Here is a 27,224-nt window from a genome sequence, read left to right as displayed (position 1 = left end):
GTTGAGATGGCCGGAATCTATATTGTTGGTGCTGACTCTGCCAGTGCTTTCTTCACCATTCCACTGTCTGATCCCAGAGTGTGATGAATGCTCAAGGGAGTGCTGGCTGATGCTAGTTGATGCTGATTCTAACAGTCACTTCCGGGTCCAAGGTGACCCGCATGAACTGCTTAAATAAATGCATCTTCTGCATAGCATCCCTGGACTTACCGTGCAGGTCCTGGAGGAGAAGGACTTGCACACAAACCACTTATCCAAGATGTGGCTCTCTCCTAGGCAGAAAAGGCACTGACTGTGTTATCCTTAATGGAGATCAGTCCACTGCAGGACATGCAGAGTTTGAACTCAGAGTTTAGACTCCACCACAAGGAGTGCTGGTTGGTGTGAAGCACCAAACCCGGCTGAACGTGGCGGTGGGGATGGGGGAAGGAGAGTTGTGGACCAAATACTTTTCTTCTTCTTCAAATAGGTTGAAAAATCCTGGATTAAGGTCTCTGAAAACTAATCGGTCAGTCACTCTCTGGGTTCAATCTCACTGCCACAGGGTAGTAAGAGGGAACTGGGAAGAACCACGGCCATTCCCCTGTTTATGCCCTTGCATGGGAATACGAGGTGGTACAGGGTGTACACACAGACACTGCAATTCAAAAAAATCCAATCTCAAGCACATGAGCATATATGTTCCTACAATGGGATCTACACAGATAACAACGTCTGACTGACATGTCTACACTGACATATTCGAAGAACACTCATTCTCATCCAGTGAAATTGGGGTAATGTCTCTAGGGCTTGGAGATGCCTGAAAGAAAGTGTTGGGGTAAGTCAAAGATGAAGAATGAGGAAACAAAATAATAGATTTTAACAGACCTACTGGGGTCAACAGGGAACCACATAACTTTGCACTATGAGAATTCAAGAAACATGGAAGTTAATACTGTCTATGAGAAACTCATAGAGGCTGTTAAAACACCTGTATCACAAAGACACTACGTAGTCACTTTTAACACATTATAGAAGAAACAGAGTACAAACTGCCTGTCTTTCCACAAAGCCAAAGCGCTTGAAGAAACAATATGAACACAAAGCAAAGGGGCTTTAGGGTAAAAAATAGGCAACCCAAGAAATCATTATGGAGTACTGGAGAACTTACCAGGAAGAAGGCAAAGTAACTAAACAGGATATACAGTACTGCCCTAAACAAAGCCAAAGCCCAAAGGACTGGCTAAGAGCTGAAGTCAGCCAAGATACCAGTTCTGACTCAAAGCTCCTTTGCTGAGTCACTGGCTATTGGTCTGTTTTTGTGAGTTATGGTAATTCCCCCCTTTTCACACTGGACACACAGACATAAGTGTTGGAAAATAGGCAATATGGCATATTCAGAATAAAATCTTTACATTTCCAATACCTTTATTTAGATTGTACTGAAGGTAACAGGTCCACCCATTACCCTTATTGTCCATGCCACTAACTGGATAATTCAGATGTCAAACACAAATAATTTTTCCTTGACTATTTTCATGTAAGCAGTTTGTCCACAGGCTTGTTTCTACCACAAATGCAAGATCCTTGTTAGACTTAATACAAGAGTTTAAACATGAGAAAAGATTCCGTTATGAAAGAGGTAAAACCAGACAGCACTGGGTAAGCAATAGGTTTCATGTTAATTAAAATGGTCAAACATTTTACTTGGTCTGAGTTTTCACAAAATTGTATTGAAAATAGTATCCTGATTTTCAAACTACTGCATCTGCTCCCATATGGTCTCTTCAATTTTTAGCAAAAATTAATTTAGGTTTTTTATTTCAGAATTTTCTTTTGATTTAGTTACGTATCTACTCTACACTAATTTGAACCTTGGTTATTAACCTCTTGATACTTTCCTTCCCTGAGTCTTACATTTACAAAAAGATGCTTTCCTTTCTGAAATCATTTCAAGAACTTTATAATAATTTGCATTAGTCCTGGGAAAAGGAGTATCTGAAGATCTACACACACACACACACACACACACACACACACACACTATAGACTCGAGCATTCCAAATCTAAAATTTGAGCTGATATATAGTGTCAGAATATTTAAGCTGATCTAAAATTTAGGGAAAAAAATCAAACCAAAGGCAGGTAAACTGCTTCATGCTAGTTTTGAGCTCTTTCCAGCTCATCACTTGGACTTCGTGTAAATTAATAAGGAAAGAAACTATTGCTGACTGACAACTACAACCTTTACATTAAAAAAAAAAAAAAAAACCACCCGCCTCCCACTTTTCTGCAAAGATTTAACTAAATCAGATTTTCTTCAATATAATTTGCTCTGCACTGAGAGTCGACTATTCTGAATTTAAAAATAACATTCACATACAGTCCCAAATTTGAAAGTGAGCATACATATGTAAAAAAATTTGGCCAGTATTTTCCTAAATCATTTTACAATGACGACTGTTTAAACAAATATTTTCTTAACAATAAACTTCTGTTTTGTCCTACACAGGGCCGGCTTCAGCTTTTTTGCCGCCTCAAGTGGCGGAAAAAAAAAAAGAGAGAGAAACAAGAAAAACCCGATTGAGCTGCCACTGAAGACTGAAGCAGAGAGATTGAGCTGCTGCTGAAGTGCCGCCAAAGAGGAAGAGAGGGACTGAAGGACCCGCTGCTGAATTACCGCCGCAGACCCGGACGTGCTGCCCCAATAACGGACGGAGTGCCGCCCCTTTCTATTAGCCGCTCCAGGCACCTGCTTCCTTCGCTGGTTCCTGGAGCCGGCCCTGGTCCTACAGGGACCATTAGGAGGACAAGTTATTGACTCACTCTTAAAGATAAACATAGGGGACTCTGCAGTACAAATTTGGTCAGGGGGCTCCCTAGACAAACACCCCTTTCTCCACACACAAATTACCTGCTTTTAATTAACAAAGTGCTCTAAACCACACATGCAAAGCTAGGTAGGCCTGGAAACTGCTTTGCAGCTAGAAGGACTTGAGCAGAGATACTGGTGCAAATTTGGGGTCACTTGATCAAGGGATTTAAGAGATACAGCTCCTTCAAACGCACAATGGACTTGAATGTTACATGGTTCTATGCTATGCAGTGCTGCTGAGTGCAAGAACTCAAATGCAGACTGTGATGCGTTGTCATCCCCAGAGTGCAGTCTGAGAGCTGTTGGAACCATTGTGCCCCCTAACAAATCACTTGATTGGCCTCGCTCACACTGCTCTGCTGGTGTCTCAGGCAGCCTCTACAGGCCCTGTTATCACCCAACGCGATAGCAGGTGGTGCCACACACGCAACTGAGTTACCTGAGTTCTTTTTCCTAAGCCACTTATGAACAAACAGGAGACACCAGCCAATTTCCCAGCTCCCCAGCCTTGCACCCCTACTCGAGTATAAACCCAGAATTATACCATCTCGCACTGCACAAGGATCTATACAGCACAAGCTCATTAATATAGTTCGCTCTCCCCCCGGCTGTGGGGAAGATATGCAACAAGCCTGTGTTAACCAAGCTGAGATTTTCCCAAACATTTCACTCAAAACACACTGGTTAAGATAAAACATAAAACAAGTTTATTAACTACAGAAGGATAGATTTTAAGTGATTATAAGTGATAGCAAACAGATCAAAGAAGCTTACCTAGAAAATAAACAGAATGCAAGCTAAGTCTAATATATTAGATCGATGGGTGTGACGGTGCAGCCCCGCACCGTACTAGCCCCAACAGCGTCAGACCAGTAGCTCTGACTGAGAAAGTCCCGCCCCGTTTGTACTGGGCATGCTCCAAGTGCTCTGGGAGTATAAAAAGGAGGGAATTCAGCTCAGTCTGGGTGAGCAGCTGCAGGGGAAGAACCTAACCAGGAAGCTCCTGCGGAGGACCAGCCAACACTCTTGAAGTTGCTGGGAACGGAGGCTTCTACAGGCTGGCATAAACCCCTACTGCAGGAGGAACCTGGGGAGGCGATGGACCCAGAGACCCACAGAGAACTTTAGGATTCATGGGAGACCCCAACTCCCAAGCCGGTAGGAAGTGACCCAAGGGGGGGGGACGGACTGGTACCTTGCCCCCAGTGAGCTTCAGCATGGTTCAGTAGGACCCCCCTGCTGAGCCAGTAGTAAGATCCTATTGACCTGCAACGAGGGCTTATTCTATGGACTCTGGCCACTAGGCCATGCTGCCCTGCGACCAGGGGCAGGTCTGTGGACTCTGGCCACTAGGCCGTGCTGCCCTGTAACGAGGGGCGTAAACCCTCACAATGGGGTTTGAATTAGCAATATCTCACCCTGATTGATACAAGCAGGCTTGCAGATTCTTATGGCACAACCTGCATCTGCCTTGCAGCTTAGGTTCCCCTCCCCTGTTCCAAGTCCTTTGTCTTCCACAGCTTCTTTTAGGTGTTGAGTTGTGGGGCAGTGAAGACAAATCATGATGCCACTCTCAATCTTATATAGTTTCTCTGTATGGCGGGAACCCTTTGTCCCAAACTAAATTCCCAGCCCAGTTTGTGGAAAAATACAGGTACCAAAATGGAGATTAGTATCATGTGATCTGGTCACATGCCCTTGCCTGCTCCCGATGAGTCAGAGCAGCCACTGTCCATAGGCTGTCTGCAGCATTGCCAGGAAGGCTCACCAGGTGGGGGATAAGCTTCTCCTAAGGCTGATTGTTTCCCTTAATGGCCCATTACCTTGAATAGGCCCTTCACAATCAGTTGTCTAGACTGGAAGCATCTTGCCTGGTGGCTGTCATCCAGTTGTAACCACATTTGAAATACAGATACATAGTCACTATTCATAACTTTAGATATAAAAAATGATACGTGCACACAAGTAGGATCATCACATTCAGCAAATCATAACTTTTTCATAGACACCTCACATGAAATATTTTGTAAAAGATTCATCATAATTATGTCATAATCATATAATGATGATACCACTATGATGAATATGGGGTGCAATGTCACACAGACAACACTGAGAGGTTGAGCACCATGCCAGTTTCAAGTCAGTTTTACCAAGTGTTCTAAAATTGAGACAATCAGATCTGTTTGAAATTTGGCATGTCAACATTTGTGTGTATTTGGGGGGGGGGGGGGGTTGTTTTAGTAATCCTAACCTTGTTCCAATGTATATGTAACAGAACCTCTGCATTCTGAATTTTGGGAATTAAGCTCTCATGTTTTGAGAGGGCATAAACAATACCGGTCAGAACTGAACACCTATAAAGTCTTCTGTGTACAAATTTTACTCTGTGTGCAATATAAATCTGCTTGCAATTAAATTATTGTAATGTCACACAATAAGTCAAAATGAATATTTAGTGTGCAGCAAGATGAGGTGTAAATCTACAGCACATTAGTATGCTAGGCACTAATTGTTCATGTGGACCCTCCTGTGTGCATGAAAACTTTCCTAGTATATTCTAATTTACTCCCATTTGCTGTACAGTAACACTGTCCATACGGACAGTTAGCGTGTGGCACATTAGTCAACGTAGACTCAAGCCTGAACATATAAAAAGAAACACTCAAAGCATTGCAGGGAACAGAGATCTCAGCACACGAGAAACAAAGAACTAAGAGCTTGCCACAAGTTTTTCTGTTCACTTTAAAAAAAAAACCAGCACTCTAGTGCGTAGTAAAACATATGAAAAAATGTTAGAAGTACTGTACTTTGAGGCTTTAAATCTAATTTATCTAAAAGTTTTCTTCACGGTGAAAGTCCTTTTTAGTATACCTGTACACACACACACAGAAAAAAATCTCTACATAACGGCTGTATTCCCAATTTAGGCCTTTTTGGAAGAATTCTATGTACTAAGCTCCACAATTCATACACATTTTAAATTACAAAATCTTTGTTGCTTTAGCTAGCAGTCAGTCATCACTATAAAATGTAATTCAGCTTTAAATAAAAATGAATTTCCTTTTAAATCTTGTCCTGACTCCCCATGCAGTAGATTTCTATTCTAAAATTTCTTGGTGTAAAAAGCTCCTTGCAAGGAATTCATGCAAAACACTTAAATGTTTTACTACATGTTATTTGTATGAAAAACAGAATATATTTGTAAAACTCACAAAGCTTGGCTCCTTGTTCAAGCAGGCCTCAACAAATTCTTTGAGGGGTTTACTGTAGTTTCCTTCCAGTGTCGGTGGATTGTTCTTTGGGATGAGGAATAAAACCTTCATCGGATGCAACGCTGAATGCGGTGGCTTTCCGTTTGCAAGTTCTATGGCTGTTATGCCTAATGACCAGATATCTGCCTGTAATAAAAACAATATTTACAGAGATTGGGGGGGGGGGGGAGAGAAAGAGGAACGAGGAAGAAAGAAACAGCTTATTTTACAACTTTCTTGCAAATTACTGCTTTCAAGAGCATGATTTATTTTTATCAAGAAACACTGGTTACCTTGTACCCACTTCCCCTATTCTGTGTCTCCTAGAAAAATATAGTAGTTTGAACAAAACACAGAATTAACTCATCTTATGTTTCATTTACTGAATGAAAATACTATCTTGTTAAAAATGACTGGAGTCTGAACCTCTTCTCTGTAACTCCAGGCTTCTACTCTTCATATAATATATACCTATTAGTCTCTTTTATTCAACAACCTACTGCATTCCAATGGAAGTTTTAAGTATGGGACACAATAATTGAATAAACTTTCTGGAGAAGGCCAAGATTACTTTCACATGGGTCAATCTGATTTTTGGAACAGTGCCCTTAAGGAAACAAACATATGATAGTTGCACCTGATTGACTAAGTATCACATCTGATTTGCATTTTATGTTATAATTAATAAAACATCACTTTACAATCATCATGTTTATTTAATTAATTTAAACTCCTATCCAAACCTGAGGCCATATACAAGGATTTAAAAAAGCAAAAATAAAAATCCTTAATACAACTAAGATATAAAGATTTTCAGCCAAGCTGCAATACAATATAGCCCATGTAATAATGTCAAAAGTTATAACCTGGTATGTCCACAATGATCAGCACATAAACCCATAACATATCCACACAAAAAGCCTACTATAGGAAATAAAACCCCAAAACTATCCCAAATCCTTCACCCACCACATCCTGGAAGAACAAATATGCCTTGCAGTATCTTCTGAAGATTAACAGATCCAGGCCTTGAGAGATCAAAGAGAAGAAGAACAGAGATCCATAGCTGAGGATTCCTTACAGCAGACAAGCTGCCAGGAACTCCCCCCGCCCTTTAAATCAGAGGACTGTACGCTCAAATGTCTCTGCTGACAACACAGCTTCACCCAGAGAAGCAATATTTCTGATTGTAAGGGCCCAAAACATGTAGGGCTCTGTAAGTCAAAATGCTTTAAATTCCATCCAGAAACTAATCTGAAGACCATGCAAGTCTCAGAGTACAAGGATAATATGCTCTTCACATGCAGCACACTTAATATGCAGCTTTCCTAAGTTTCAGATAGACCTTAAAGCGAGATCATGGTGTGAAAAGTGACCAACTATAAAAGAACTGTAGGCTTCCATACTGTGGGGGACTGACATCAATATTGATGCAAAAATATATTAATAAATTATAGATAGAACGTAGGTGAGGCAATATCTCTTATTGGACCATCTTCTAGTGGTGAGAGAGACAAGATTTGAGCTTACCCAGAGCTCTTCTTCAGAGAGACATCTCACCAACCTTGTCTCGCTAATATCTCTAATAACACAGCTACAACAAACACTGCATTAATAAATCAAATGTGTTGGGACTTTACCAAATAGTAAAATTGACCAAAAGAATTGCAGGTGACAGAAAGCAGAAGCTCCTGCAATTCTTTTGGTCAGCTTCAACATTTTATAACATACATACATACACTCAGTTATATTTTCATGACTTAACTAGACCAGGGCATTCGTTATTTAGGAAAACACGTGATTGTGAAAAAAAAATGTAGGATTGTGTTATCAGAGCAAAAAATCTACATGTAAAGTGGCTTTTTTTGCCCTCCCAAGAAAAACTTCTAGGTAAACCTAGGCAAAAAATTCTAGAAATGTCCTCATTGAAGTGAATTTTATAATTTCTCTAAAAATTTCATTCAGAAAAGCTTCTAGGAAAAATGTGTTTAAGTTGGAAATGTGTTAAACCTACATATTCATGTTTTAAACTAAATGTAAAGTGCCCAACGTAATTTCCTAATATGATTGCTATGTACATGGTAAAAGACTTTATGTACAAACATGGAACCTAACTGTGTGTTTCAATCCTCTCCAGAGCAGATCCACACAGAGGAGGACAATCTACTACTGCTATTAATTACTCTACGAGTTCAAGTGGCAGATATCTATGTGATGGATCTGAACATAAGAACGGCCATACTGGGTCAGACCAAAGATCTATCTAGCCCAGATCTATCTAGCCCACCGATAGTGGCCAATGCCAGGTGCCCCAGAAGGAATGAACAGCACAGGTAATCATCAAGTGATCCATCCCGTCACCCATTCCCAACTTCCGGCAAACAGAGGCGAGGGACATCATCCCTGTCCATCCTGGCTAATAGCCATTGATGGGCCTATCCTTCATGAATTTATCTAGTTCTTTTTTGAACCCTGTTTGAAGCACGTCCTCTGGAATGGTGGTCGAAGCATAAAGGGGCATACAAATGTTTAGCATATCTGGCACGTAAATACCTTACAACACCAGCTACAACAGTGCCATGAAAACACCTGTTCTCACTTTCAGGTGACATTATAAGTAGGAAGCGGGCAGCATTATCTCCTGTAAATGTAAAACTTTTTCATGTTAATGATTGCCTGAACAAGAAGTAGGACTGAATGGACCTGTAGGCTCTAAAGTTTTACATTGCTTTATTTTTGAGTGCAGTTATGTTAAAAAAAAAAATCTACATTTGTAAATTGCACTGTTGTGATAAAGAGATTGCACTACAGTCCTTGTATGAGGTGAATTGAAAAATACTATTTTGTTGCAGTGCAAATATTAATAAAAAATAATATAAAGTGAGCACTGTACACTTTGTATTCTGTGTTGTAATTGAAATCAATATATTTGAAAATGTAGAAAACACACAAATATTTAAATAAATGGTATTCTATTATTGTTTAGCAGTGCGATTAAAACTATGAATAATCACGATTCTTTTTATCCTGTAGGGCTGTCATATGATTAAAAAAATTAATTAATTTGTTTTCATGTGGATTGAGGTACATGATGCAAAAAATTAATTATGAGCACCGAGCACCAACTTTTAAGGCACACACAATTATTATCCACATACACAATTATAGATTTATTTGCAAATGGATTAATGGCATAATGTCTTTTTTTTTTTTGTTACTTTTAGATACATCTTTTGTGGCTGCAAGGTATTTTTAGTGTATTTATTTTTTTAAGCAGGCTTTTAATTTTGTTTTTTATTTTGGGACCTTTTTTGTTACCGACGCCCTGTGGTTTATGGGTTTTATTGCTGTTTGAATAATAAGTCCAAAATAGGGGAAACCCATTTTATTTGTGCTTTTGACATCAGCAAGACAAATACAGTGATTTTCCTAGATTTTTTTTTAAATAGGTAAAATGTACCATTTTCTACCAGGATTGCATTTTTTTTTATTTTTTTTTTAGTCTGGGTGGAATTTTTTAAAATAATGCTTCTAATTTTTAATGGGAATATTCTACTCGTACCATCTTATATTATTGTCCTTTACCATATTAATAATTTACATTTGCATTAGCATGTATGCTACGGCCAAGGAAACATTACCCCGGAGGGCACCAACAGCCTGCAAGAGGCAAGGTTGGTCCTTTTTTTGGAATTGCCACCCTATCCTGTATGGAATTTAGCTGATTTAAGGATACCCTCAAGGGCGTTGATAAATTCAGAGGGGCAACGCCTAACATTTTATTTTATTTGCACTATTATGAACCCCCACCCGTGCGCCAATTGCTTTTAATATTATTTAATTGAACATTTTTTATTATAATTTTTTTCAGAACCTGGGGCTTTTAAAGTGCAGGGCAAAGGAACTTTCCAGTCCCCTTTTGTTACCACTTGCAGTTTTGCCTCCCCCAGACCTTTTCGACCAGTGTTTGGGGTTGAAAGGGATTGTTTCAGCCTAAAATGAACTGGCTTTTCTCCCGGAACTGTCTGCTTAGGGATTTCACTCCACAAGTGAATGCACTTGGGCTTAAACAACAGCCTGTCAGTTCCCACCCAGCAACAACTGAACCCATCTGCATAGCCTCGAATTCCTCCCACTAAAAAACCTGCTCCCCCACTAGCCTCTTATGCATACATGAGGATGGTGATGTTGCTACTGAAGTGGTAGGGATTCTCATAGTCGCCAGCATAGACCATTTGTAACCCAAAACATGATACATTGCTCATTCGTGCGCTAATATTTACTTTAAATTTAAGCCTTTTAATTTTACTGAAGTGGGATTATATTCGTTCAAGAGGCCTAAAAGAGTGATTTGTTCTTCCCGATGTTGGGATTAGCAGTAATGTCGAGGTATTGTTCACTACATTTTACTGTCATTTATGGGAAGTTTTCCTATGCCTCGAACACAACAGGTTTCGAATTCACATCACCAAACACCAGCAAAAGCAGCACACAGGAGTGCATTGTTTTCACAATCTTCTAGCATTCACACAGATAATAATTTAAAACACAAGACAAAACAAACTTTTTCCTTCCCTATATAGCAGGAGGTACATTCAACATTTAAGCTAAACTTATTAACTTTTACTTAAACCCATTTGGGTCTCAGTTTGTGTGTGTTTTGGTTTGTTTGTTTGTTGGGGTTTTGGGGGGGGGGCTTTTGAATTTTTAATTGTGCTTTGAGTACAGATCAGCAAATTTATTAGCCCTAGGTTTGCTTAGGGCTTGCTGGGGCTGGCCATATGGTCACTGTTAATTTTGCCAGTGAGTACATATTTTACTGGAAAGCGGGCAGTTTTTACTAACTAGTTTTAATAGCACAGGTGACAATTTCACCAGATATTTCCAATGCTGCAAAGCCCAAACTAGTGCCCAAACCCTTTTTTCACAGGAGGTGAATCCCCTGTTTTCCCTTACTGGAAGGTTAGGAGGCATATGCCACAAGGTAGAGCCCTGTACCATGGTTCTTTCTTAGACCTGGTCTACACTGGGGGGGGGGGGGGGGGAGGAGGGGAATCTATCTAAGATACGCAACTTCAGCTACGAGAATAGCGTAGCTGAAGTCGACGTATCTTAGATTGACTTAGAATCACTTACTTCGCATCCTCGCGGTGCGGGATCAATGGCCACCGCTCCCCTGTTGACTTTGCTTCCGTCTCTCGCCAAGCTAGAGTTCAGCAGTCGACAGGAGAGCGATCAGAGATCGATTTATCACATCTACACGATATGCGATAAATCGATTCCCCGATCCGGCGAGTAGTGTAGATGTACCCTTAGTACAGCTTCCACCCCCCTCTCAGTAGTTGCCAGTTGCAGCACAAATGGCTGTCCCCCAGGGATATGCTAAAGATGGAGCCTGAACCAAGGCCTGTTTTAACTGGGTCATGGCTTCCTGGCGCAGAGGGCCCCAGTTTTATTTTACCATCCCTCCCCCCCCTTTTTAATAATTTATGCAGCATGGTTGCCTTTTTTGAAAATTCCTCAATAAAATTGTGAGAAATTAACCATTCCCAGAAAGGATTTAAGAGCAATTACATTTGTGGGAGTCTGGAGTTTCAGAATCAGCCCCACTCTTTGTTGGGCGGGGAATGCCCCTCCTGTCCCAGAGTTACTCCAAGCCAATTTACTTGTTGGGAGCACAATTGGGCTTTTGGAGAGCTTACATTAAATGTCAAACTTTAAACTTTTTGATTTTTTTATAACACCCTGTTTAATACCTTTATATATTTTTTCCTGGTCTAAGTGCAACCAGGATATTATTTACATAAGAAATTACACTGTCCTTTTTAGGCATTCCATTCCACATCTTGATTACATGGACATGACAAATAACATGACTGTTCCAGCCCATGGGGACCCTGGCAGAACACAACTTGAATGGTAAAAGCAAATCTGTAATAACTCTCCTGATGTAAAGGGATAGCAAAGCAAGCATTGGCCAAATCCAAAACTGAAAACCACTGGGCCCCTCCTACAACGGAGACCATCACCTCCTGATGCTTAGCCACTATGAGGACCATCAGTGGCATCACCTGATTAAGGGGCAGAAATCAACTACCAGCCTCCAAGTTCTGCCATCACTTTTAAAGACCAGCCAAAATGCAGCATCATTGGGGCTTGAATGTTCCACTAAAATACCTGGGCTTAAAAGCCCATCAGTTGGATACCTATCCTGCTTCTGGGGTGGGGGCTCAGGGGCTATAACTAGGATTTCTGCCTTAATTTTACCATATTTTATTTTAGGCCCACACCTACCAGTGTGTTTTTGCAATTGCTAGAACTTCTGGGGGCCATGTCGGCCACTTCCTTTTTTCAGATGCCTTAAGGGGTGCTATCTGGTAGCTTGCTGAAATCGCCACTGGCTCTCAGGGTGTGCCAGGAGGCATTTCCTATAGGACCCTTAATTCCCTTAAAATATTAATGCCTAGGATCCCTTCTCTTCCCAAATCCATTAAGCCAATTGCCTTTTTATTTTTCTTTGCCCCATCAAATACAAAATCCTTCTGCATGCCCCCGGTGTCATTAAATTCCTTAAAGTCTTAACTCCAGCCAGAGGTCCAAACAGGTTTTTATTCTGGGTACATATTAAGGAGTAAGTGGCACTTGAATTTAACACCAAATTCTGTCTGAACGCCCCTCCTTCAAATTCCACATAAACCATGAACCTCCCCCGCTACCCATTGGTGTCCAAATGTGCCACTGTTAGGGGAGCTCAGGATGACTGTCCTCCTTAAGGAGAGGTGGTGGAAGGTGTACTCGGGGTCTTTCCTTCGTGCAAAGCCAACCTTAACAAAAGTTCCAGCATGGGCAAGCCACTTACTTTTTTCCTTTGGCTTGTACCTTAGGAGCCATTTTTAAAATTTCCACCCGCCAGGGATTAGGGGCTCTGACTCAACCCTTGAAGGGCCTGTCTCCCTTCTCTTTCCTTTCTTCCCCTTTGGTCCTTGCATTCCTTTAGAGTCTTATTTGGAAGGGCTATTGCTTTAATAGGGTTGCTTTATGCGGCGCCACAGCTCCCCTTATGGCCATGAAAATAAATGGCAGTCTTTTGGCCCAATCCTTTTTTGTTAATTTACGACTTTTTTAACAACTATTTTTTAAGGCAATAATTAAAATCAGTAGCAGAGTTAACATTCCTATTGCTTGGCAATCACATTTTCAAGGACAGTTAAAAATACTTCCAGTTGTGGCATTAACCATTAACTTATAAAACAAAACACACAAAAATGCGAAAGAAAAAAGAAGCAGCGGGGTGGGGTAGTGAATGGGGGAGGGTTTGTGGAGAAAGAAAAAGCTGAAGAGTAAGGTGGAGTTATGGAGAAAGAAGAAGCGGAAGGAGGGAGAGGGATGGTTGTGGAGAAAGAAGCAGCCGGGGGAGGGTGGGAGGGGGCACGTAAATGGAGGCATGTAAAGAACGACTTAGGAATGAAGAGAAACCTAAGCCTAGAAAAACTTTAAAATACAGGCAACAACAACAAATCTAACAAACTAAAAAGAAGTGGGGCTCTGTGGGCCAAAGCATCTGGGACCCTGTACCCTAACCCCTATCCTGGCTCTGAGAGGCGAGTGGGCATTGCCACCAAATCCGCCGGAGTTAAGACTGGGGGTGCCAGCTATCCTTGCCAGCCATCCCAAGTCCATGTTGTGGTTTAACAGGCCAACTGATTTCCCTGCTGCCCTGACCTGGTCAGGGGAGAAGGACCTGATCTCTACCCATTCTTCCCCTCCTTGGATTATAGAGGCTATGGGCAGGAGTTTCCGTATTTCTTCCAGTGTTTCAAGCAAAGGATCATACGGGGACTGCCCGGAAGCTCTTGGGGATCATCCTTCTCATAATCATAATAGGAAGGATACAAGCCAGGGTCCTTTTCTGACCCATCCCCAGACTGTTAGTATATAGGCTTGTTTGTCAGCCTGGAATAGGATTTGGGGTTTGACCTTTGATACACTTATATCCTTACTAATATGTGTCAACAAAGAACAAAGACACTGTATGTGTTGCTTCTGTCCGGCCGGATGGGTTTGTTAGTATAATGGGAAGAGGTAAGGGATAGAGCAGTTAAAGTGTTACAGGGCATGGTGGGAGTGTAATATATGAGCACACTTTAAGATTGCCTCAACCCCATCTCAAGGCAAGGTCAAACAATCAGTAGGCAAAGGGGATGTGGGGGGGGGGGGGTGAGGAAGGTATAAAACACTAAAAGACCAAAGAAATGCCTGTGCCTTGCACAACCTCACTCCTCACCCCTCCCATGGAATACAAAAGAGGTGGGATGAAGACCCCAGACCCACAAACCCCCAAAATGGAACATGACCATAAATTGTAAGAGGTGGGACTGTAGACGTGCATTGCAAGTATATTTGGGCCTGCTAAGAAGGCGGAGGTGGGAATGAGGACACAGGCAAGGCTCTGGGGTGTCAGAACTGGGAAAGGGGGACATGAGGTAAACGCTCTGAAGTGTCAAGAGCTGGGAACAGAACAGACTCTGCTGGTGTGTAGAGCTATGGATATGCTTGCTTGGAACCCCAATAAACATTGCATTGTCTGCACTTTGGACTTCTGATTTCTGTCTGCGTGACAAGAACCACGGGAGGGGGTGAATGGAAAGCCCTCTAACACAGACTACGACTTCTCTAATCACTGTCGCTATTCACTTCTGCTCTCCCAACATGGCTCTGAGAGCACAACTTTGTCTTTTACATTCCCGTGACCTGCCTGGGTCTTATCCTGGGATTCCTTCAGTAAGGCTCTAACCCTGCTTCTATCTGGGTCTGCTTTTTTAATCCAAATACCTCCTGCTTCAACCCGTCACTCTCTCTCTCATTGTCACACACCTGCTTCTGCAGTGCCACTATATTTGCTGTTTGAGTCAGGTTTGTTGCCCAGAGGGTGTCTGACTATCTTCTGAGTACTTTCTTTTCTATCTCAATTTTATTTTTCTTTAACTCTTCTACTTCTGCCTTTAACTGATTTATCTCTTTCTCTACTACCATTGTTACCATCTGCTTACAGAGCTGCAGGAACGCCCCAGGGACAGTGAAGACTCCAGGCTTCCAAAGACCATTACCATGCTCCTATATATCATCAGTAAATCTGCTCCCCAAAACCATTTCCAATGGTTCTTTCTTTCTAGATATTCCCTTTCCTTCTGACATAATTTCTCCCTCGACCAGGCCACCAGCCTGAGCCCTGAGTCCCAGTAATGGAATGTATATGTAAATTGACTTGTGGACTATGACATGGGGAAATTATAGGTTTCTACACTGCCTTGCTGTCCTCCCCTCTTGCACAGCAAACCGTTTGTATCAGCTGTCCTCTCCTCTCCATGTCTCCTGGCAACTGGCTCACCAAATCTGTTACCATGCGGTGTCAGGAACAAATCAATGGGGACATAGCTCCTCTGTCTGATAAATGATTGGTACAAACAAGAGTGCTTTTACCTAAAACTACTTTTTTATTGCGTTTCAAGCGCCCGTGCGCACACACACAAAGAGTCGCAGAAGGTTCAGAGCATCCCAAACATTTATATTTACCCAAAGTTTGAAATGGTTACGAGGAATCAGCAACCAGTCTTCTGTCCAGGGGCCCTCCTTCTGTCCAGCTGCTGGGGAGTTTAGATGCCAGATCCTTACCCAAAGAAAAGCTTTCTCGGACTGCTTCAAAGTTTATTATTTGCCTAATTTTTTTTTATAGTTAACTTAAGCAAAGCACATAACTCATAGTGACCCCTAGTGGGTCACCAATTTTCCTAATTTTAGCAAACTACTCATTTTTTATTATTAAAACATTTTTAGTATTTTTAGTTATAACAACAATAAAACTTAGGGGCACTAAACCAAGGTTGACTGTCCAAACATTCCTTTTATTTTTATGGTATATTAATTTTTTGTTTTTCAATCTAATTAGCAAAACTCCAAACAAGGACCTTTTAACCTTGCCTTTCAGAACCTAAAATTATTTCTAGCTATGTAGTATTTGGTTTCTAGCTAACAATAGCTAAACACACAAAAATGACTAACGACAGTAATATCAAGTTCTGGGATACATACAGTAATGTCAAATTCTGAGGTTACACACTGACCTGGATAGGAAAGCCTGACAGGCTAGGGGGACGTTGATATATATAGAGAGACTGGTCCTTTGAGAACCATAAACTCTGAGTTTGGAGGGGACCAAGATAAGCCCCCCACTCTAGGGAAGATACATCTGTCACCAATATCAGCAAAGGTTGAGGGTGAACAAAGGGAATGCCTGCACATACACTGACCGGGTCTGTCCACCAATCTAGAGAAGTCAATACTCATTCAGGACTGAGTTCAGATGGTGATAACTTGGCAAAAAAAAAAAAAAAAAAAAAAAAACAGAGGACAGTCAACTTTAAAGATTCCTGAGATGCAGTCTGGCATACCTGACTATGTATATGCACAAGGCCATACACCCCAGGAGCCTAATGCAGTTTTGAGCTCCTGTGACTGGGTAAGCCTTGAAATCTGCAACAAGAGATCAAATTGTTTGGAACTTTGTGTCTGGAAGGAAAGCTCTTGAGTAGAATCCAGTACTGCTCCTATAAAATCTGTCTTCTAAACTGGACAAAGGAGAGATTTCTATAAATTGATCAGTAGATCCAGAGCTTCAAATGTTGACTGGATGGGAGATACACACTGAACATTAACTGAGTCCTGGACCAGCGTCTTAGACTAGCCAGTCATCCAGATAAAGATAAACTTCAACTCAGACTCCTCAAGAAAGCAGCTATCACACGAGATGTTGCTGACAGGCTGAAAGGCAGCATGGTGAAGGGCTAATGAGAGTGCTTCACTACAAATATGAGATGCTTTCTGTGACCTTGATAAATCACCACACGAAAAAGACACCTTTTAAGCTGAGGGCAGCATACCAGCCTCCAGGATCCAAAGAGGGAATAATGGAAGCCAGGGTGATCATGCAAAACTTTATCTTTGTGAGATATCTGTTCAGCTGGCACAGGTCTAAAATTGGTCAAGACCTCCCTTTGCTTTTGGGATTAGGAAATAACAGTAATAAACCTCTTCCCTCTTGAGACAATGCAAAATATCCTCTATAGCTCCTATACGAAGGAGAGAAGGAAGCTCCTGGAGGAGAAGCTCCTTGTGAGAGTAGTCCCTGAAGAGGAACAGGCAGGGAAGGGCAGAAATAAACTGGATGGTATATCCCACTTCCACAGTGCTTAAGACCCATCAGTCTGAAGTAATCCAGGACTATGCACTGAGGAAGCGGTAAAGATGGCTTGCAAACACGAAGGAGGCAGAATCTGGCATCCTGGAAAGTGGGATGGTGTCATCAACTGACCCATCAAAACATCTGTTTAGCACCACCTGGCTGTTTAGATGGAGCAGACATTGATGCAGATGCAGGAGGAGGAAGTGGTCTGCATCTATAACCCCTACTTTTCTTTCTTTGCAGATCCTAACAAGGAGCAGGGACAGAGTAACAGTGGGTCTGCTGCAGGTAAAAATGTTTCCTGGACAGGGTTGGAATATACAACTCCAAAGACTTTAAAGTTGCCCTAGAATCCTTCACCCAAGGAGATTGGAGTCTGTTTCCACCAAAAAAATCAAGACTCTACAAAAGGCAGGTCTTCTGCAGCCAAGAGCGCTTGTGGCAGGTCTTGTGTTGTTTGTTGGACTTCTTGTGCAAGCCCCAAGACCTGCAGCCAAGAGCTCTTGTGCATGGAAACTGCAGAGGCCATGATGATCCTAGGAGCTGAATCTGCTGCATCTAGTCCAGCCTGGAGGAAAGTTCTTGCTCCAGATTTCCACTCATCATATAAAGAGGAAAACTCTACTCTAGCATCCTCCAGCAATATGTCCCTAAACTTTAATATGGACTCGCAAACATTACAATCATAACGTCCCAAAAAAGCCTGTTGACTGGCAATTCTGAGTTGTAACCCCACATTAGAATAAACTTTTCTACAAAATAAATCTATTTTTTTTGGATCTTTGATTTGGAGGTTTGCCCTAGAACTCCCTTTCATTGGCCGCTGACACCAAAGGAGAAACAGGGATCGGGGGGAGGAGGGGAAGCATAGATACTCAAATCCCTGGGAGGGAACATAATATTTACATTTGGCCCTTTTTGACGTTGGAAAATGGGATGAAGGAATCTGTCAGAGTGATTTAATGGACTTCAAAACTGCTTCATTAATAGGTATGGCCACCAATATCAATAAGGCAGTGGGAGGACTCCTTAACTTCCTCCAACTGGATCCCTGAACCTCAGGCAACACTCTTCAATAGCTCTTGGTAAGCTTTATAATCATCAGGAGGGCGTGAGATGCCTCCCAAGGAAACTGCTTCATCAGGAAAAGAGGAGGATGAAGCCAGCCTCGGTTGAGGCTATTCCTCCCCCGCTGTCAAGCAGGGTCCTCCTGAACCATCTCTTCCTGCTCCACAATGAGCCTGATGCCAGGGTCAGGAACAGGCGGTGCCAGGGTCAGGAACAGGCGGTGCCTAGAAAGTAGACTTCCCATGCTTCTCTGAGGTCACAGAGCACGAACACCTCAGGTATGACCTAGAAATCAGGGGGGATCCTCAGGGTTCCAGAAGGACCACTGGACCAGTGGGAAGACCCAGTGATTCCCTGACCACATGCCCGATCCTCTTCCAGCTGGAGGATCTCAAAGCAACCTAGGGAAGTAACACGTAAGTGGGGAGTAGTGTGACTAGCTCCAAGACTGGGAAATGTAAGAGCCAATCTCCAAGTCAGAGCAGTACAAATCACCTTCTATTGACCAAGGGGGAGCTGATGGTGTCAGAGACTAGTGCCGAATCAGCGAAGAGTGGAGAGCAGCCAACACTGCAGGCATACAATTCAACAGTATCAATGGGCGTGAAGTCTGAGGCAATGGAGGTTGTTGCAGTACCAACTACTGCACCAACAATACTGGTGACCCTCTATCTGCCTGTACCAGGGGCACGGTCGCCAGGGACATCGTCACAGATAGGCTCCGCAGATCTCTGCCACAAATGACTCTGATGGGGTCAGTGCCAAGATGGTCTCGGGTCACTGTGGTCAAGTCCAGATGCCCCTTCAGGCCCTGGATTTGACATTATTTGCCTCAGGGCTGGAATCAACATTGCTGGTTTTGGAACTACCAGAGAAGAGTGCTTGGATTTTGGCTGCACTCTACTCCCATCCCTATGCTTAGAGCAGGGGTAGGCAACCTATGGCATGCGTTTCAGTGGCACTCACACTTCCCGGGTCCTGGCCACCGGTTGGGGGGCTCTGCATTTTAATTTAATTTTAAATGAAGCTTCTTAAACATTTTAAAAACCTTATTTACTTTACATACAATAGTTTAGTTATATATTATAGACTTATAGAAAGAGACCTTCTAAAAACATTAAAATGCATTACTGGCACGTGAAACCTTAAGTTAGAGTGAATAAATGAAGACTCAGCACACCACTTCTGAAAGGTTGCCGACCCCTAGCTTAGAGGATTTTGATGCCAGAGACCTTCCTCTCCCAGTTGTCTGTTTAGAAGTCTTATGCCTCTTTTTAGATACTGGAGAGGGTGAGCAGTGCCAGGACGGGTAAATGAAAATAAAGGAGTTTATTTGCATAGATAAAATGTATATCTATATTTGGCACAACATTTATTAGCCTAGTTTTCAAGATCATTGCCTTATATCCAAAGTCTGTGTTTCCCAATGTAGTAAAGAAATACGCAGTTCAACGCATGATACATTTGCTTTATATAGAAGGCCTGGAGTGTGATCAGCACTTTCTACAGGCCAATTCTACAGACATCTGTCTACAATGAATTTTCAAATCTGTGTCCGAATAGTGTGGTAACTCAAAAACACAGCTGAAGTCAGTTTAAATGCAACTATGTATTATTAACTGAAAAAAATGTTTACAATTAAGTTAAAGTCACTGGAGTAGTTCTGAGGGGAAAAAAAGAAAAAGAAAAGACCTTAAGTTCATGATGTCTCAGAGTGTGGGGGGACACAAGGCCCTGCACCCCTGGCTTCCTGCGATTCACCATGACTCTCAGCCAGCCAGTAAAGCAGAAGGTTTATTTAGACGACAGGAACACAGTCCAAGACAGGTCTTGCAGGCACAGACAACAGGACCCCCTCAGTTAGGTCCATCTTGGGGTCCCAGGGGCACCACAGCCCCATGGGGGGCGAGGGGGGGGGCAGAGCCCCATCTGGGCTCCCTCCATTACCAGCCAGCTCCTGAAACCTCCCACTCCCTCCAGCGTCTCTCACCCAGCCTCCCCCCGCCTTTGTCCAGTTTCCCGCACAGAGGTGTCACCTGGCTCCAACCCCCTGGGTTCTCACGTTACATGCTCAGGTATCTTCCCTCAAGGCCAGTCTCCCATCCCCCAATGCAGACCGTCCCAGCCAAACCCCCCTGCCACCTTCTCAGGCCAACACTCCCCACTCAGCATTCAAAGACCACTCCCAGTTCGTCACACATGAGCAACAGCAGTAGTACAGAAAGTGGCTCAGGTGGGCCTCAGACCGCAACCATGTAATTCACAGCCTGCACAAAGCACTTAGTTTATCTAATAAATAAAATTGGATGGGAAGGGGCTGTGGGTAATGCCTGGAAATAGAAAAGTCTATTTTAATCTTACCTTTGAGTCATATGCTGACTGTTTTATTACTTCAGGTGCCATCCAGAATGGAGTTCCCACAAAAGTATTTCTCTTTATCTGTGTATCTGTTAGTTGTCCTGCTACTCCAAAGTCTGCTAATTTTACCTCTCCTTGTTCAGATAGCAAAACATTGGCAGCTAACAAAGAAAAAAAGGCAGTTTAAAAGTTTACAGCTTTGATGTTTCAAAGGTTTTCCTTATCTCTACTGTTTGAACATTTAACCAAAACTATTTTAAAAAAATGATTAAATAACTTACCCTTAATATCTCTGTGGATTTTCTTTTCTGAATGCAAGTAATCGAGTCCTTTAAGTATCTCTCTTAATATTGTAGCAATCTGGATTTCATCAAGACAGCCAGGCTCTAACTATGAGAAACATACAAGAAATATTTGTAAATACTTGCAAACTACAAATTTCAGAGACAACACAGAAACGGTAAGAAAAAATAAACTAAAAATGCTAAGTTCAAAGAATTCATAGAAACATAGGGCTAGAAGGGACCTCAAGAGGTCATCTATGCCATCCTCCCCTGTGCTGAGACAAGGGATACCTAAACCATCCCTGACAGGTATTCTTCCAACCTACAACCTCGCTTGGCAACCTATTCCAATACTTAATTATCCGTATAGTTAGAAAGTTGTTTCTAGTATCTAAGCTAAACCTCCCTTGCTGCAGATTAAGTTGATTACTTCTTGTCCTACCTTCAGTGGACATGGAAAACTAATTTGCACTAATGAATGAGATAGATATATTGAATTAATGAAACTTGAAATGCTAATAAAAATAAGGCTAACATCAAAAATGTATTTTATTCATTTGTCAATAGCAGTTTAGTTTTCATTATTTATCATACCTTTAAATGCACTACTAAATGTACTTTAGTATATATTACGTAATTAAATTTGAGTAATACAAGATATCATTACAGCATCAGCTATTACAATCTTAGAATAGAAGACTGGCCATACTGGGTCAGACCAATGGTCCATCTAGCCCAGTATCCAGTCTTCAGACAGTGGCCAATGCCAGGTGCTTCAAAGGGAATGAACAGAACAGGCAATCATCGAGTAATCCATCAAGTCATCCACAGCTTCTGGCAAACAAAGGCTAGGGACACTCAGAGCATGGTGTTGCGTCCCTGCCCATCCTGGCTAATAGCCATTAATGGACCTATCCTCCATGAACTTATCTACTTCTTTTTTTAACTTGTTATAGTTTTGGCCTTCACAACATCCCGTGGCAACAAGTTCCACAGGTTGACTGTGCCTTATTGAAGAAGTACTTCCTTTTGTTTGTTTTAGACCCACTTCCTATTAATTTCATTGGGTGACCCCTAGTTCTTGTTTTATGGGAACGAGTAAATAACATTTCCTTATTCACTTTTTCTACACCAGTCAAGATCTTATAGACCCCCTATCATATTTCCCCTTAATCATCTCTTTTCCAAGGTGAACAGTCCCAGTCTTTTTAATCTCTCCTCATATGGAAGCTGTTCCATACGCCTAATCATTTGTATTGCCCTTTTCTGTTCCTTTTCCAATTCCTATATATCTTTTTTGAGATAGGGTGATCAGATCTGAATGCAGTATTCAAGATGTGGGCGTACCTTGCATTGATATAGAGGCATTATGATATTTTCTGTTTTATAATCTATCCCTTTCCTAATGGTTCCTAACACTGTTAGCTTTTTTGACTGCCACTGCACAGTGAACAGATGTTTTCAGAGAACTATCCACAATGACTCCAAGATCTCTTTCTGAAGTGATAACAGCTAATTTAGACACTATCATTTTGCCTTTATAGTTGGGATTAGGGTTTTGCAATGTGCATTACTTTGCATTTATCAACATTGAATTTCAGCTGCTATTTTGTTGCCCAGTCAGCCAGTTTTGGGAGATCCCTTTGTAACTCTTCACAGTCAGCTTCGGACTTTACTTTCATGGAGGGTAAGTCCATCAATGGTTATTAGCCAGAATGGGCAGAGACGGTGTCCCTAGCCTCTGTTTGACAGAAGCTGGGAATGGGCGACAGCGGGTGGATCACTTGATGCTTACCTGTTCTGTTCATTCCCTCTGGGGCACCTGGCATTGGCCACTGTTTGAAGACAGGATATTGGGGTAGATGGACTTTGGTCTGACCCAATATGGCCGTTCTTATGTTTTTGAGTAATTTAGTATTGTGTGCAAACTTTGCCCCCCCCCCCCACCTGTTTAACCTCTTATCCAGATTTTTTATGAATAGGCAGAACAGCACTGGTCCCAGTACAGATCCTTGAAGGACCAAGCTATTTACCTCTCGCTGCTGTGAAAACTGACCCTCTGTTTCCTATCTTTTAAACAGTTACTTATCCATGAGAGAACCTTTCCTCTTATTCCATGACTGTCCACTTTGCTTAACAGCCTTTGGTGAGGGACCTTGTCAAAGGCTTTCTGAAAGTCCAAGTATACTACATCCACTCGATCACCCTCATCCACGTGTTTGTTGACCACGTCAAGGAATCACAGAATCATAGAAGATTAGGGTCGGAAGAGACCTCAGGAGGTCATCTAGTCCAATCCCTTGCTCAAAGCAGGACTAACACCAACTAAATCATCCCAGCCAGGGCTTTGTCAAGCCAGGCCTTAAAAACCTCTATGGATGGAGATTCCACCACCTCCCAGGTAACTCATTCCAGTGCTTCACCACCCTTCTAATGAAATCATTTTTCCTAATAACCAACCTAGATCTCCCCCACTGCAACTTAAGACCATTGCTCCTTGTTCTGAGAACAGCCTAGCTCCATCCTCTTTGGAACCCACACTTCAGGTAGTTGAAAGCTGGTATCAAATCCCCTGTCACTCTTCTCTTCTGCAGACTAAATAATCCAAGTTCCCTCAGCCTCTCCTCATAAGTCATGTGCCCCAGCCCCCTACTCATTTCCATTGCCTTCCGCTGGACTCTCTCCAATTTGTCCACATCCTTTCTGTAGTGGGAGCCCCAAAACTGGACATAATACTCCAGATACGGCCTCATCAGTGCCTAACAGAGGGGAATAATCACTTCCCTCGATATGCTGGCAATGCTCCTACTAATGCATCCCAATATGCCATTAGCCTTCTTGGCAACAAGGAGACACTGTTGACTCATATCCAGCTTCTCGTCCACTCTAATCCCCAGGTCCTTTTCTGCAGAACTGCTGCTTAGCCAGTCAGTCCCCAGCCTGTAGCAGTGCATGGGATTCTTCCATCCTAAGTCCTGACTCTGCACTTGTCCTTGTTGAACCTCATCAGATTTCTTTTGGCCCAATCCTCCAATTTGTCTAGGTCACTCTAGACTCTATCCCTACCCTCCAGCGCATCTACCTCTGCCCCCAGCTTAGTGTCATCCGCGAACTTGCTGAGTGTACAATCCATCCCATCATCCAGATCATTAAGGAATCATTAAGGAATTCTAATAGATTGCTGAAGCATGATTTCCCTTTACAAAAGCCATGTTGTGACTCTTTGCTGTGGGGAGAACCAATTTTTGAATGGACTAGATAGAAAGCTTGTCGTTCTGTGAAGTGTGTTTTAGCAAGGTTCTATTGTATTTAATCACAGAAAATATACACATCTAACACCCACAATGCAAGATTGTTTCAAAGGACATACCTACCAACCCTTCCGGGGAAGAGGGAAATTACATCACTAGGTCCATTCAAATCTTAATGAGACTACAGGCAGGGTGCTTTGTTTTTTTAAAAATGTGTACACTAAGGAACAAATGTAAGAGCACCATGAAGAGCCAGCAGACAATAACAACCTTCAGGTCATTAATATTCTATGGCTCGGTGAAGGTCAGAGTTTTGAGATGAAAGTTTTCATACCTTATTACTAACATCCTGAGTTACCTAGCCTTTTTGCACATGAACATAACCTGATGTCATCTCATGGAAAATGTGTTTTAATTCATAGATGAACAGAAACGTTTTCTTCTAACTACTGGGAATTTCTGCATGAAAACAGGGCTTTTGTTTCTTAATATATCTGGTTATGCCACTTTATTTCTCTACTGAAGCAATAATCCTGGGTTTGACAGCACAACTGCTATAGCAATAATGATGTCACACGAGGATTACAGGTGTATTATAAACAGCAGAAACATTCAAGAAATGCATTAATGAAATTTTAACTAAGTTTACTAAATTAATGACGTTCATAACTAGTTTACTTACTAGATCAAGAGCAGAGCCTCCACCAAGGTATTCCATTATTATCCATAATTTTGTATCCTGCAAAAATAGAACAGATGAAATCAGTAGCTTCACACTTTAGTTTCTTTCATGACTTGCTTCACTCATTTTGCTGCAAAATGAATTCTGTAGAATTATTACAGTAAATATGTAATGGCACTGAATTTCACTAAACTATATAATCTGTCATGGCAGAAAAATACTGCTCCTGCTCCACATTTTTATTTATTTGACGTTAACATACACTGACTTCATTCCACTTTATTCATTTTTTTCCATCTTAGATTTTACAATCCTTATTTCCATACACTGTCTTATCCTATATAGAAACATAGGAACTGCCATATCTGAATATACTAGTGGGCCACATGAAGTAGTCAGGTATTATGTCTCCATAACAGCCAAACACAGATGGATCAGAGGAAGGTGTAGACCCCTTAACATTGCCACAGTATACTACTCAGGGGAGTAGGAGATTTCTCTCTACTTCAAGCTAATGAAAACCATCTGGTGCAGTAGGGAAGCCCTACCTAGTTGAACTGCATATATAAAGAAAAGTATTACAAGTGTCTAATCTAGTGTTTCTCAACCTGAAAAGTAGGGGGTACAGGACAGAAGAGAGCACTCATGAACAATGAAAATGAAACAATACAAATATGCTCCAGAGGCTCGATAGAAAGCAGCTTATCGTTTCCCAAGAGTAATGTACTGTCCCTTCCTGCTCTTATAACAATCCTTAAATGTAGTTCATTGCAGAAGTATCTAATATTCTCTGACAAAAAAAAACAACTTAGTTAAGACCGATTAAAGGTGCCCAGTGGTATACTGTGCCTTCCCAGAAGAAGTATCGGAGGGGTAGCCGTGTTAGCCTGAATCTGTAAAAAGCAACAGAGGGTCCTGTGGCACCTTTGAGACTAACAGAAGTATTGGGAGCAAAAGCTTTCGTGGGTAAGAACCTCACTTCTTCAGATGCAAGACCAGAAGAACTTCTTCCCAGAAGAAGTTACTCACCTTGTGCAATAACGATGGTTCTTCGAGATGTGTCCCCCTATGGGTGTTCCACTGTAGGTATGCTTGCATCCCTGCATTGCTGATCAGGGAACTTCGGTAAAAGTGCCAGAACAGCCTAACCCCCGAGTTCCTTCTTCACTGCAGAGTCACTGACAAGAACTCTGAAGTAGACGGCAAGAGGGTGGGTTGTGGGTCACCCATAAGGACACACACTGCACAAGGTGAGTAGCTTTTTCTTCAAGTAGTGTCCCTATGGGTACTCCACTGTAGGTGACTCCTGAGCAGTATCCCTACTGGAGGGTTGGGGCTTCGGGGTCGGGTCAGTTACCGATAACAATATTGTGGAGCCGAAGATGGCATTGGAGGCAGAGACCCCAGTGATTGCATAATGTTCCGCAAAGGTGTGGACTGACATCCATGTTGCCGCTCTACAAATTTCTGAGATAGGGACATTCTAGAAGAAGGCAGTCACCTCTTGGAGTGTGTGCAAATACTATCAGCAGTAGCCTTGTGGAGTGTGTGCAAATACTATCTTGCGGGGTCATGCTGAAGATCTGATAACATTGTCTAATGCAGTTTGAGACCTATTTGGAGAGTCTCTGAACTATACTGATTGGTCCTTAGATTTTTCTGCAATAGAGAGGAAAAGTTTAGGGGATTTCCTGAAAGCCTTCATCCTATGCAGGTAAAAGGCTAGGGCTCTCCTGACATCTAGTGTGTGCAATATAGCCTCCCAGTAGTCGTGATGAGGCATGGGGTAGAAAATTGGAAGGTGAACCAATTGGTTCATGCGAAATGAGGAGGTTACCTTAGGGATGAATTTTGGTTGTGGCCTGAGCATAACCTTGTCCCAAAAGAATACTGGGAGGGGAGGGAAAGAAAGAAAGAATGTGCCATCAGAGCTGCTATTTCTCCTAATCTCCTAGCTGAAGTGACTGCTGTCAGGAAGTCCATTTTCATTGAAAGGTATGTAAGCGAGCAGGTGGCCATAGGTTTGAAGGGAGGTATAATGAGGCCTTTCAATACCAGGTTTAGGTCCCACATGGGAGTAGAATGTCAGGGTTGTGGGAAAAGGTTTACTATACCCCTAAGGAATCGTTTAGTGGTTGGGTGTGATAGCACTGAGTATTCCTCTACCGGTGAAAGGCTGCTATAGCTGCTAGGTGGACCCTGAAGAAACAGAGATAGTACTGAATTTTTTA

The 27,224-nt window shown here is 42.1% G+C and overlaps 1 protein-coding gene across 3 annotated transcripts in view; it reads right to left on the bottom strand.

Moving 5' to 3' along the window:
• STK24 (serine/threonine kinase 24) overlaps window positions 1-27,224 on the bottom strand; it is a 125,176-nt gene that overhangs the window by 22,685 nt on the left and 75,267 nt on the right. For all 3 annotated transcript variants that reach the window (XM_065592653.1, XM_065592663.1, XM_065592672.1), the window contains 4 exons: window positions 24,994-25,050; window positions 21,058-21,166; window positions 20,780-20,937; window positions 6,073-6,258 (listed from right to left, as the gene is read on the bottom strand). In XM_065592653.1, the coding sequence (XP_065448725.1) occupies window positions 6,073-6,258; window positions 20,780-20,937; window positions 21,058-21,166; window positions 24,994-25,050 (510 nt within the window). The remainder of the gene's footprint in view (window positions 1-6,072; window positions 6,259-20,779; window positions 20,938-21,057; window positions 21,167-24,993; window positions 25,051-27,224) is intronic.

Source organism: Chrysemys picta, chromosome 1 (genome assembly GCF_011386835.1).
Source record: "Chrysemys picta bellii isolate R12L10 chromosome 1, ASM1138683v2, whole genome shotgun sequence".
Taxonomy (NCBI): Eukaryota; Metazoa; Chordata; order Testudines; family Emydidae; genus Chrysemys; species Chrysemys picta.
This window is presented reverse-complemented; position numbering and strand designations above follow the sequence as displayed.